Source organism: Pagrus pagrus (assembly GCF_965226575.1).
Source record: "Pagrus pagrus genome assembly, chromosome: 4".
In the NCBI taxonomy this organism is placed as follows: domain Eukaryota; kingdom Metazoa; phylum Chordata; class Actinopteri; order Spariformes; family Sparidae; genus Pagrus; species Pagrus pagrus.
In genome coordinates, this window is record NC_140188.1 from 26979060 (window position 1) to 26992555 (window position 13496).

Below are 13496 nucleotides of genomic sequence, written 5' to 3' on the forward strand. Positions count from 1 at the left end.
GCCAATAAATACTGTGACAGTATACAATAACACCAATGTGACCATTGATAAAAAATGTATTCTATGACGAGCAATGGCGCACCGCTGTCTGAAATAATCCTTAGGAAAAGTAATCATAATCATAACTAAATCAACAAATATCTGTTTTTACTGCAGTTCTGCATGTGGTTATGTCCAAGGACGTTATATTAAATCTGGACACAGTGTTGGAGACAGAGCCCCAGTCATTCCTATGAAAGTGGCCCATTGTGCGGCCCATAGAGTTGAGCACTAGAGACTTCCGCCGGCTAAACCAGCTAACATCCAGTTTAGCACCTGGCAAAATGGATGGGGATAATAATTTTATCGTGCAGCTCTTCTAGACTTTCCAAATTTTATTGGACTTAATGGGTCAAATTTTGACAGTGAAATGAGTAATTTCACAGCGAAGTGAGGAGGTTGGCCTGCCAGATGTGTATCAAGTTTTGTGAAATGTTTTGTTAAAAGACGAATGAACCACTATGCACGCACGCTCTATAATGTTACATAGCTGGTATGCTACCAGTGTTAGCTAAATATGCCACTGATCTATTCATGTAGAAAAAATATATAGATAGAGCTGTATTACATTCATCAATTAGTTAGCTTAATAGTTGTATGCTAACCTCCTGTGCCACACAACACATAGCATTTTGTCTGCCCGAAATCTACTGCAAAAGTTTTGTCTTGTATTGGTAATTACAGATGTTTGCCAGCAGAGTTCAACACAAGGTAATGCATTTATTTATGGATGGATAGAAACACCAGCACTAATATGAGAGAGAAGCTAATTTTCTGTTTTTATGTGAACATGGAGCATTATTGAGACAAAAACAGAAGCAATAATGCCTGACGACAAATAAGTGATGTAGTTGGCGTGTCAGGTGTGTGGCCAATTTTGCGAATTATTTCGTTAAAAGTTATAACATTAGGGGTTCATACGTGTTATAACTTATAACACGTATGAACCCCTAACGTTATGCATGCAGTCTGCTCGCATGATACCACTGTTAGTGAAATGCCTTAGAACTTTTTTATGTATGCATCAATGTGAATAAATTCAAAAACGTAGTTTGACTAAATTAAATTAATGCAAACTTATACAGGGAACTTCTGTATACACATAACGTGTTTTTCAAATGTTTATTATTCAAGTATTATACATAAAAATACTGCATTTCAAATTGGTCATTTGGTACATAAACACATTGACTAAACGTGAACCTTTACACTGAACATATGTAATATAACTACAATTAAACAAAATACTTGAAATTGAGATGTTAAACCCCAAAGACAGTATATTTATATATCCTCATTTACATGGAAAATACTTCTTATTCTGCAGTAATACTGTTCCACATGAGCTTCAGATTCAACTACAGAAATCATACTACATCTGTCACTTTATTCTAAACATGAATTTGCATGTGCAAGGCAGCTCCTCCCTATAAATATGGTCCTGCACACATGAGCATCAACAGGTAATGAGATGCCGCTTCTGTTGCCCTTTTGCAGAAATGCACACTTTGCATGTAGACACATTTTTGCATAGACCCCATTATGGCATATAAATGTAACACTGCACACACACGCACGCACACTAAGTTGTTTATCATCCTATCTGCAGTTATTGCTTCTGCACTCCGCCCACACACACTCACCTCTGCGGCAACTTCAGCTCATCCTCGTACCTGTTGAAAGCATCAAAGAGGTGACCTATCGTCCCGTAAATCTGCATACATTACCTGTAATGCCTCTCCATTTTTCTCACAATGCTGCAGAAATATTATGAAAAGTAATCTGAGGTCCCCTACCCTCGACCCCTCCTCCTCCTCCTCCTCCCATCTCCATCTCCCTCCTCCACCTCCTCATCTGTCCAGAGGAGTGAGAGATGAGATGGAGGGATTAATACTCTTCCGCCCAAGCCAACCCTGGGAATGATAGATGGACAGATGCAGGAAGGGAGCGGAGGAGGAGAGGGAGAGATTAAAGGAGAGAAGTCTGAGGGTTCATAAATCCAAAGTGGGAGACCTGGTCGGCATCACACACTAATAAGATCTGCAAGAAATCCATGATGAGGGAGAGAGTGGGACAGAGGTGGAGTGAGGAGGAGAGATGGGAGCGGTGTAATAGCATTAGATGTAATCTAATCATGGCAATAAGATGCGAATGGATGAGTGTGAGCATGGTGATTATGCAGAAGAGGGATCGTAGTGTGTTGATGAAGCTTTGAGGCGTGAGGACAGGCCAAGTTATTGGACAGCAGATCAACATTGTTGTACTGCTTCGCTGAGGAGCTTTCTGCTGCAAACACTCAAAAACACTGTTCATTATAGTTTTACGACACGATTCTGTCACTCTGGCCACCACCAGTGACTGCAGTGGTGGCACAGCGGGTGCTGCATGGCTGCAAAACACCTCAATTGGATGTAAATGTGAAACAGGAACAAAATGTGTTGATTGAAGTGTATTATTCTGTGTGTATCGGTCATGAAACCTGCGCACTCATTCATGTGTGTGCGTGTGTGGTGGTCATCATTACATTAAGAATCAACTGTAAGTGCATAAAGTGCAGTTGTGCAGCCGTGACCTGACTCGGATCAGATAGAGTGCTCCTTCACCTCCCTCCTCTCCTCCTCACCCCCCCCTCCCAACCTCCCCTCCATCCACCGGGGCCACATTTTTCATGGCCCAGCTGTCGGAGGCCCGTGATTGGTTGGTTCTGCAGACAGATAGCCGATAGGCTCTGATTAATAGTTGAGGCCCAAGAACTTCCTCATTGATCAACAGGACAGGCTGGAGGAGGAGGAGGAGGAGGAGGAGGAGAGAGAAAAAGCATGCCCTGTCGCTCTGCAAGTGCTGGCTGATAACCCTGATAGTGGCTCTCGGAGTGTGTGTAAATGTGTGTGTGTGTGTGTGTGTGTGTGTGTGTGTGTGTGTGTGTGTGTGTGTGTTTATTTGTGGGTGTGCTTGTTTGCAATAGCAAAGAGATGAGGAGATGTTAGAGAGCACTGCAGTGAAAAAGTGCCTCAGATTTACTCACTTTCTTTCCACCTTTGAAGCTTGGTCTCTGTGCTGAGGCGTGTGATAGCATCTGTGAGTGTTCCATGAATAAGAAAGCTTGTATGTTATCAAACAAAACACACACACACACACACACACACACACACACACACACACAATTACATGCTGAAAGGCCCTTCAGACATTTGCTTTGAGCCAAATAGCTTGTGTGTGTGTGTGTGTGTGTGTGTGTGTGTGTGTGTGTGTGTGTTGGGCTGCTGCAACATTAAAAACAGGTTTGATATCTGGACGTTATCAGCTTTCCACGGTCCAAGATACATTTTTGTTTCATCAAACTATTTGGATTCATATGTGCTTTTGATGTATTTAATGCAACGTTTATTTGTTTACCATGGTATATTTGCAGAGTGTATGTGTTACAGTATGCGTGTGTGTGTGTGTGTTTGTGTGTGTGTCACTGTGTGTGTGTGTCCCCTCCTGCTGCTCTGTCCAGCCCCTAGTTGATTGATGATCTCCACTCCCACGGGGTCAGCGGGGTCATGACCTCCCACTTTTGACCCCCAACTGAGAGGGTCTCACACACACACACACACACACACACACACACACACACACACACACACACACACACACACACACAGACAGAAACAGATGGCCTTGGGACAACTGGTGCTTCCTCACCTTCATCACAAAAAATACTCTCCATCTCTACACGATTTCTCTCACTGTTACAAACTCGACTGCACACATCTGCAGACACTCTATGACATGACACTATCTCATGAACCAGTGTCATATGATGATATCAATAAATCTGTGCTAATTGTTCACAATTAAGACATTTGTGGCCTTCTATCAAAAGTGGATAATTACCAACGTGACAACAGTCCTCTGAGTTTTGATTCCCTGCTGTTTCACATAGATTGAGGAGAAGGAAATGAATTTGACACACATGTAACAACATCGCACCCTAGTGATGCTACCAGGTTATGGCAACAGATGAATATTGTAAAAAAAACAACCATCAAACCAGAACATTTTATTTTAGTCAACATATAGAAACAGCTATTAAATCATTGCTTTTTTTTAGAAACACAGACACTCATGAGCTCAGTAGACGTAAACCTTGAAATTCTCCATAAATATCAAATATAACGATAACTAAGAAATGCAGTATGTAGCCCACAATAAAGACAGCTGTTTCTGAACTCCAAAATTAATGGTAACTTTAAAATAGGACACATATCTGCAAAGGCACAAGACAAAAATCTCTTAAAGGGAAGAAGGAGGGAGATGGGGGAGATGATGATGAAGCAGAGCAGCGAGACACACCAGCTTATTAACTGCTTCTTATCAGTTCCAGGGAACAGTGATAAGAGCTGATCAGGTTATAATGTGATCTGATCAGGCTGTTTTCTCCTGGGCAGCAGTCTTCAGCCAGCTGGCCACATGTTTCTCAATCTCCTGAGAGGCAGAAACACAAACACTTGATTTTATTTTATAATGATGCAACCACATAAATGCGTAAATGTCTACTAAGCAGCTATGAAATATGATCGATGTATGCGGCTAAATACATGTGTGTATGTGTTTGGACATGGTGCTACCTTCTGACATGAGGTTTTTAAGGCTGATATAGATATTTGTAGACTTTTTACTTTTTAATCAAACAATCTGAATACTTCTCTATGCTGCTATGTTACAGATTACATAATGATGTACCTGTTTGGCTTTCTTGAGCGAGGAGCGGTCTGTGACTCTTTCACTCGACATATCAGCACAGTGAGCAGTGTCCTCAATGAAAATGGTTTCTGCTTCTTCTCCCTCCTCAGTCCTGCCCTGCACCACTGACAGCTCCTTCCAAGGGTCAATTCCACCTGTGGCAATGACGACACTGATTCTTAAATGTGCAATAAAATCCTAAACCTTTGTTTTTCCAATCCCTCATCTCACTGTTCCTTTAACTTTACCCCCAGGTTCAGTCATTAATAGTGGTTAGGGTTAGGTGGTCTGTCTCTAGTAAAGCCAGTCTTACCATTGACATAGAGGACCCTGTGTGTGGATGGGCTGTCTCCTCCATAGTAAGTGTTAGTGAAGGCAATGCGTCCAGGCAGGGAATGCTGGGAAATGCCAAACAGCATGGAACACACTTCAGTGTGGACCTGCAGGGTCACCATCCCGGAGAATGGACAGGTGACATCCTCACAAGTCTGGTCTACACACACACACACACACACACACACACACACACATATATACACACAAGGAAAGGGTGTCAGAACATAGCAAAAATGATGGTTGAATAAATGCATGTCGCTGTCTGTGTGTGTGTGTGTGTGTGTGTGTGTGTGTGTGTGTGTGTGTGTGTGTGTGTGTGTGTGTGTGTGTAGTACAGAAGCCAAACTCGGTGCAGGTCTGGTAGGTCCACTGTCTCTCTACTCTCCTGCCTGAGTGGAGGGACGTATCCATCAGATCCTTCACTGATTTCTCATGGGAGATGTCCAGACATGGTTCCTCACTGGTGGAATGGTAGATCTGTACAAACAAAAACACAAAACACAGAAAACACCTGCCCTTTAGGTCCCCAGCTGCATAATTCTGCTGGCAATAGAAATCTCACATGGTTGCATCTTTTCATTGTCACTGTAGGGGGACAACAAGCCTGTGTCTTGTGAGGAGTTCATGGAAATGGCTCAACACTGACATCTTGTGGTTATGACATGCATGAAAAGGGAAAACTACAGGGGGTCATCCTTGTCAGTGTGTTTTCTATACCTGTGCGAGTTTAACGAGGCGGTTGTAAGCCTCCATCTCCTCCTCACGTGCCTCACTTCTATTGGTCATGACACCACAGATTTCATTGACAGACATGAGCACCCCTTCCTCATTGTACTGCACTGCTCCCATGAAGATGTCGGCCAAGTTTTGCATCAGCTCAATCTGAAATAGAAATATATAGTACAAGGCATATTTTCCACACAGCACCACTTATTCTGCACCAGACTTGAAAAAAAAGACTAAACAAAGAAGGGGGAAGAATTAAGAGAAAAAGAGTAAAATGAGATGAAATGAGAACACTGATTTTACCCTAACCAAGGGTACATGTAAAATGCAAGATAGTAGCAGATACATTTCAGAAGAATAGAAACTACAATATGATGAAAAAAGATTGAGTTAGCTGTAACGCCTGAACATGTGAGTGTGCAAAAAATAGTTAGTGAGAAAAGAGCTAGATAGTTAACTAAAAGTCATTTTTGAGTCATTAAAATAGATAGTACTGAATATACTGTTACAATAGTTAGCTACAGTAATGAGTGAATTGATGTGGTAGTTAGCTAAAAGCAAACAGCTTAGAGTGATTAAAAGATGCTTGAAATGGCAAAAAGCAAGATTTAAGATTTAAAAGCATATTTAATAACAATATATGTTTTTACATAGTGTTAAAATAACATAAAGTTTAAAATAGTTCAAAGGAGCACATTTGGAACATGACTGCTCGTATCAACAGAGGAGTAATTAAAGGTCCATTGCGTAGGATTTAGTGGCATCTAGTGGAGGTTGCAGATTACAACCAGCTGAACAACCCTAGTCTAATTCTCCCCTACTGTGGCCATTAAAAACACAAAAAACAGTGATTTAAGTTCAGCTTTGGCTTGTCCAACATGTAAAAAACTTCTTAACAGTGTAATAGTAACCACCCAAGTGTTCCCCGAAAGCTGTCACCTTATCATCGAGCTCCTTGGGGATCTGACAGCAGCCAAAGTCAGCGGCCACCTGGCTGACATTGCCACCCATCAGTGCTGCTTCCACAACAGCAAAGGCTTCCCGCACAGCAGCCAGACACTACAGGAAGAGGATGAGGCTGAATTTAACACATGACAGACGGGAATTGAATGTCTGTGATATGATACGCAGGCAGGTGGCTGCCTTCACACCTTTTCTGTGCCACCAACTGCTTCATTCATTAGACTCAGGCCAACAGTCTGAAACAGAGGATATCACAGATGTGGGAGTGAGAATATTGTTATTTACGGGACGTGTACATCACTAGACTAATTAGTGATAATTAGCAACTGTGCATGTGTAATATGCAGGGCTGTGTATACACTGTCATGACATATTTAGGGTTTTTAAGACTGATTCTTTTTAGACTTACACAAATGTGACACAAAGATTAATAACAATGAAAAATAAATTATTGTTTTTAATGTAATTCTAAGATTTAAATGGTTGCACTGGGGAACATTTGGTATCAGTGTTTTCAAAAATCCCGGCTACAGCCCTGTGCCAGTTTACATTGCTGTAGGCCGAGAAGTCCAGTTTGGCCTTGACAGGAGCAGAGGAGGCCACAGCTCCGTACACCAGGTGAGGAAACTGCAGTAGGAGGAACAGAGACAGAGCAAAAAATGAAGTAAGATACAGGATGTTGTATTCATATAAAGTCTAATGTTTATTCATGAAGTTGATGAAGAAGGCACACAGTTTGCTCTATAGTATTTGTATACGTCGGGACAAATTGTTCCAACGTAAAATGTTCAAATGTTAAATGTCCATGTGTCCATGTACCCAAATCCTATAAAATTAATTGCTGGACTATTTCACAAACTGATGTTTTCTTTAACATTCAACCAAAATCATGATTTTTCCTGTACCTTATACAAAATGAATCCTATAGATTAAATTGACGATTTCACAAACTAAAAAGATCTTTGCCTGACCTCAACTAAAGTGCTTTTTTTATTATTTAGAATCTAATTATACGAGGTGACATTCATATGGATCCAGTCCTGCACCTTTCCTCTGAACCAGGCTGACAAAGCTCCAGAGTATGAGCCTCCAAAGCTGATCCAGGTGTTCCTGCGGCTCAGGTTGAAGCTTTGGCTGATGTACTGATGGAATACAGCTAAGTCAGAAAGCCTGGACACAAACACAAAAACTCTATTTAAACATTTTTGACAAACCTTTGCACACTACAGTCTTTCACCTGACACACAGGACACATATTGTAGATACATGCACAGACATACAGACAAATGTAAATAGAGAGAGACTGATGCATGGATACAAAACATAATAGCTTCCTCACACTTGCCTACACAAAGAAAATAAATGAGTGTGGGAGAAAAAGAGACAGAGGTAAACACATTCACATGTTCAATAAGGTGGAAACCTGTCATGGATTTCCCTTGTATGTCCTTATTTTTGATCGACTGTCCTGGAAAATATCCTCAGGTTCCCTGGGACAGAATATTTTTTATTTGCTCTACATTTTAAAGTAGCAAAATCGTGTCAGTATGTTCATTGCTATGAGTTGTGTCAAGGCAAGGTCAGGAAAGAGACTTGAATCTGATTGGCTGATGCAAGTGTTTGGTCACTGGCCACCCCTTTATGACCTTGACCTGTCGTAGAATGACAGAAAGAAGGAGGGAAGAGTAAATGAACATAAATGTAAAAACAGACACATGCACATACATGAGATGAGGAAGTGGGGTGAAAAACAGGGTGAAAGATTCACATTTACAACCATATGTACACATACACACACACACACACACACACACACACACACACACACAACACTTACGCCTGCTGGCTGCTCAGGTCTTCCAGGTTCTCTGCTTCCAGGCCGTCAGGGTTGATGCTGTCGCCATAGAAACGATGCTCCAGGGCCAATAGCAGAGCCCCGTGCTGTTCAGCCATGTCAACATGGTGACCTGGGAAAACACGGTCAGAGCAGATAAGATTCAGTGTAGTAGGAAGGTCATAGACACTACAGGTGAATAATGTAAAAATTGTAACGCATAGATATTACCATGAAACTCTCACATTTCCACAACAGATATCTGAACATTTGCCAAAACCAGGTTCAGAATTCTTGTTTCATTTTGTTGAGAGTCAAAGGTTTTTACACAGGGAATTTTTAATATCTTTATCAACCCATAAATCAGAAAATAATGTCAAGAGCATAAGAAAAAGTCAATCATCACCATGTTTTTATGTATAAAATGCTTTATGAATCCAGCTTGACACATGAATCTGTGCAAACCTTAGAATATAGATCGGAGCAAACTGGAAAGTTTGTATCTAAATGCTGCTGAAGATTTCTGTGTTAAACCAGAGCAGGGCCAGATTAAATGGATAGATTACACTGGGTAGACTATACTTTTTCGGGGGCCCCCTTACACACACATTTTTATATTTGGTAAACAAGCAAAATTACTTAACTGCCACATGATTATTAATATGCTCACTGATTTATTTTTTGTATATATTTTAGCTATTTATATTTGTGAATATTGCATTTGTAGGAAGATTATAGCTCTATATCATATGTTACGCTACATGCATTTTACATTTCATTTAAATTTGTGTCTTTACTCAATTAGATTTAGATATTTAAATGGAAAACTTTGATGAGCTGGACCACTAGAATACTTTTTCCAGAACACTGAAGTTAATGTTGTTTATAAAAAAATTAATCAAAATATGTATAAACATTGAAAAAGAGTTTTAGATCTGAGATATTTTTCAGATTGTTATATTTTTTAAAATATTGTGAACTACTGTATATGTTAAACATGTTTTGATGTAGGAAGTTGATGTTCTTTTCTACTCCGTCCAGGCCCCCTAGTGGCAAGGAGGCCCTGGGCATGTGTGTAAACCCTGTGTGAGAAAACAGCCTTTAAAGTTATGTATTGTAAAATTCCATACATTTTTTGAAAAAATGGGTTGGGAATTTTTACCAACCCATATTTTTTTATCATCATAACATTTTCCCAGTTCATGACTTAGGTTAAGTCAGTAACTCTTCATATTTAGTAGATTTTCTGATATTTTATGTTGAAATGCGTAAATGAAATCTAATTAAACATTTGCTAATTCCCATGAATGTCCAGAACTGGACTAGAACTGTATCTGAACTAAGGAAAATCACCTGAATGTGTATTGTCAACATTCTTTTCACTATTCTGAAAAAGTTATGGAAACAAAATAAAACAAAAATCTCAAAATTGACTAGTGCATGAAAATGGTGTTGTCTCTTATTATACAAGAAAAACAAGGAGATCAAATGTATAATAGGATGATGATGCACAACACTTGCAAACCTCCTACAGGTATGTAAAAGTCATATTTTCCCATTAGGACAGACATAAAAAACTGTTGCAAATAATCTTCAGAGATATTCTGACTGTGAATGACATGATGTGTTACATAAAGTGATTTCAGAGTGTACCTATTTGATTTTCCTTGACATAAACCTTGTACTGCAGGCTAGAAATTGTGCAAAGACAGAAATGGCATGAATAAGCATGAAGCACTATTCCCAGCTGAAAACTGTGAAGAAAGCAGCATTGAAATTCAAAACAGAAACAAGAAATAGGATGTGAGGGCGATGCAGATGGTGTGAGATTTGATATTTGGTTCTGACAGAGTGAAAGGTGAAAAATATGTTTGCAAAGTGCCATCTTACTGACACATAATATGATGCTTCACTCACTGTTTCCATTTTTCATTTCTAAATCTGTGATGGTGTGTCAGACACTTCCTTTGTTCATTCAGGCATTTTCTCTATTCCGTTTGAACCAATCTGCTGTTTGAAAGTGTGTGAAGACAGGTGAGGACATGCGCTGCATCCTACCTGCCAGAACATCGAACTCATATATGGGCCCTTCTCCCCCGATGAAGAGGAACACAGGTCCATCAGGCGACTGCCAGTACGCCTCGTTCACAAAGAACCTCTGGAAGAAAGACAGGCAGAGAGAAGAACTAAAGAAATGTTTTATTCAGGTTCACCCAAACTGGCAGCACATTCATAGTCTTGGTGTAAGTAAATCCTTAATTTAATGCTGCAGTGGACACATTTGCACATTGGCAGCCTCAAATGGCAGCGAGAGCTGAAGGAGCTGCATGTTGTAATGCTGTTTGGAAATGTCATCTTTTCTGTGCCTGGTGGAGGTGGGGAGGTGGAATTTGTTCAGTTTCGCTCGAGTCTTCAGAGTTTTGCTCTACAGCAGCACAGTTCAGTAGGACAGCTGCAGCTATGTTTTCTGATTTAAGCCAGCAAGACTGCGAATCCAGCCTATTAGCTTTGTTGCACTGGATAAACATTGACCATTCCAGCAGCTGGGGTAAATAACAGTATCATTTTTTAAAAAAAAGTAATTTTCTATAATCAAAATACAGTTTTAGCTTTAATTTTATACGAGATCTTGTTTATTTTTTGGCTTTTCATCATTTATTTGCATATTTAAAAATAATTAAATCACCTTTCAAAATGATCAATACCAATAATCCATGTTAAAATTGCAGAAGAGTGCTGTTACTAGTTGGGTTTTATCATAAAATTTAAAAACGTGTACATGCAATTAATATTTAATGTAATAAAATGATGAACTACTCATAAAAAATAATTGATTTACACCTTAACAAAAGGCACACACACAAAAATTCTTAAAACTTCAGGTGAGATTTATAATTATAACAGTATACCAGTGCCGGGCCAAGTTATCAGTCAATGTTTATCAGAAACATATCAGTGTCAAAGTCTGCGTGGACCAGATGAGTACTACTGCTGCAAGCAGCAATTCTAAAATATGTTCATTCTTCAACAGATTTCAATTCTGAAGATAAGCAGCTGTCATCATGGGGCTGATTAACACTTGGAGTCAAGAAATGTGACATGAACTTCACACTAATGGTACATACTATAAACCAGAACCAAAAATGACAATTACCAATATAAACCAGGATATTCTGAACATACAGTACACCAACACTAACAAAAAGTAACAGTGACATAAAACAGCAAAGCTAACAAGCTTCCCGGCACATCGCATTACGAAAAAGTGGGCCATCATCAGCACAGCCGGAGTGGAGTCAAGTGGAGTCTTCACAGGAAAATTGCTAGCTTGTGAAATACATGGCTGGAAAGTTGATTGAAACACATTTATTCAACGATTGTGTTCAGAAAACGTCCGTAATTATACAAGATATCTGTCAATTAACAGACAAATCAAGATAGAACTACAGAAACAATACTTCTTGTACTGCTAATTGTTACTAAATTTATCTGATTTCATAAAAGTAATTACAGTATTTAATTTGAATGTAACAGTTTCATCTAGTAAAAAAACAATATTTTGAAATTATGATTAATTTGTGTGTTAGCATACTGAGTACTAAGTACTTTTTGTGTGAACACATCAATTTTCTGTAAAAAAGATTGATCAAGATGTTTTCTTTTTCAATTGTAATGATATTTTTCTGTATTAAAAAAAAAAACAGGAAAAAGTCTGTAAATTACAGGGTTTTACAGTTTTTTTGTAGTTGATTTTTACAGTGAACAGTTCTCAGAAATAACACCATTGCATATAACTGGATGCTTGAAATGAAGTATTGCCTTAGTGTAGGTTATGACAACATTACAAAAACTGTGTGTGCATTTTCTTTTTATGTCTCAAATGTCAGGCCTTGCTCAACGCACTCACACTGGATAGATCAATACCAGACTTTGAAATGTAAAACATTATTTGATCTCTCTCTACCTGAGGGAAGGTGCTAACGTCTTGTCGGTTGAAGTGGTCCAGCTTCTGGTGAATCCTGCCCTCCTTCACATGTTGGAGAGGCTGACGACCGCTGGCTGCGTGTGTCAGGAGGTGCTGCTTGGCTCTTTGCAGCTGGAGATGACGCACGCGCTCCTTGATCTTCGTCAGAAGCCGTCCTGGCATTAAAAACAGAAACCAAGAATCGGACAAAAGAGGGAACGACGATTATGCACAGTCATGTTCTGTGTAATTGCTCAGGCTGTTTTTGAGAAACACCAGATTTAATCCTGACCTAAGGATGCAACCTGCTTTAAAAAGCCTGCTGTGTGGCTCTATCAGCCATTTGATTTTTAAAAACACCTGAACAAATCTGCTCATGTTTCACAGAGGGGTTTATGTTGATGTCACTGATGTGATGGCTGACAAAAATACTTAAAACTCAACCTACAAAATCTGTGATCTATTTCAGGACCAGTCAAGATCAAACAATATCTTCTCAAGGGATTCACTGTCGCCGCCAGCATCAGCCTTGTTTTTTCCTCCAGCTCAAATTTGACAACAGCGAGCATAAATAAACTCTATCTGCAACGATGAGCAAAGAATGAAACATTACTTGATCACCTTGTCATATTTGATTTCATTCAGATGATGATATGGGTAAATCACTTTAAATCTTTATATTATCAAACTGTCAAATTATAGAAAAGTAGATAAAATCAAACTCTGAGCCATGAATCTGAGTCAATCCATTACCGTATTCAGTGAAGCAGTCAGCAACTCACCAGCATCGACGAAGTTCAGGAGGAGTAGGAGGACGAGACAGCGGGCTGCTGAGAAAAGCATCTTTACCACCAAATCAAGATGCTTTAAATAAATATTTCAAAAGCTAAAGTGAATGCATATCCA

The 13496-nt window shown here is 39.5% G+C and overlaps 1 protein-coding gene across 1 annotated transcript; it reads right to left on the minus strand.

The window, feature by feature from the left end:
• Positions 1 to 4184: 4184 nt before the first annotated feature.
• On the minus strand, positions 4185 to 12904 carry prss16 (serine protease 16). Its single transcript, XM_084350253.1, has 12 exons — positions 12591 to 12904; positions 10685 to 10784; positions 8630 to 8759; positions 7839 to 7962; positions 7342 to 7419; positions 6981 to 7028; positions 6769 to 6888; positions 5821 to 5985; positions 5439 to 5580; positions 5081 to 5260; positions 4768 to 4922; positions 4185 to 4509 (listed from the first exon to the last, which is right to left on the minus strand). The coding sequence occupies exons 1-12, from the start codon at positions 12771 to 12773 to the stop codon at positions 4450 to 4452; spliced, it is 1485 nt and encodes a 494-aa protein (XP_084206379.1). The 5' UTR covers positions 12774 to 12904; the 3' UTR covers positions 4185 to 4449.
• Positions 12905 to 13496: the final 592 nt, after the last annotated feature.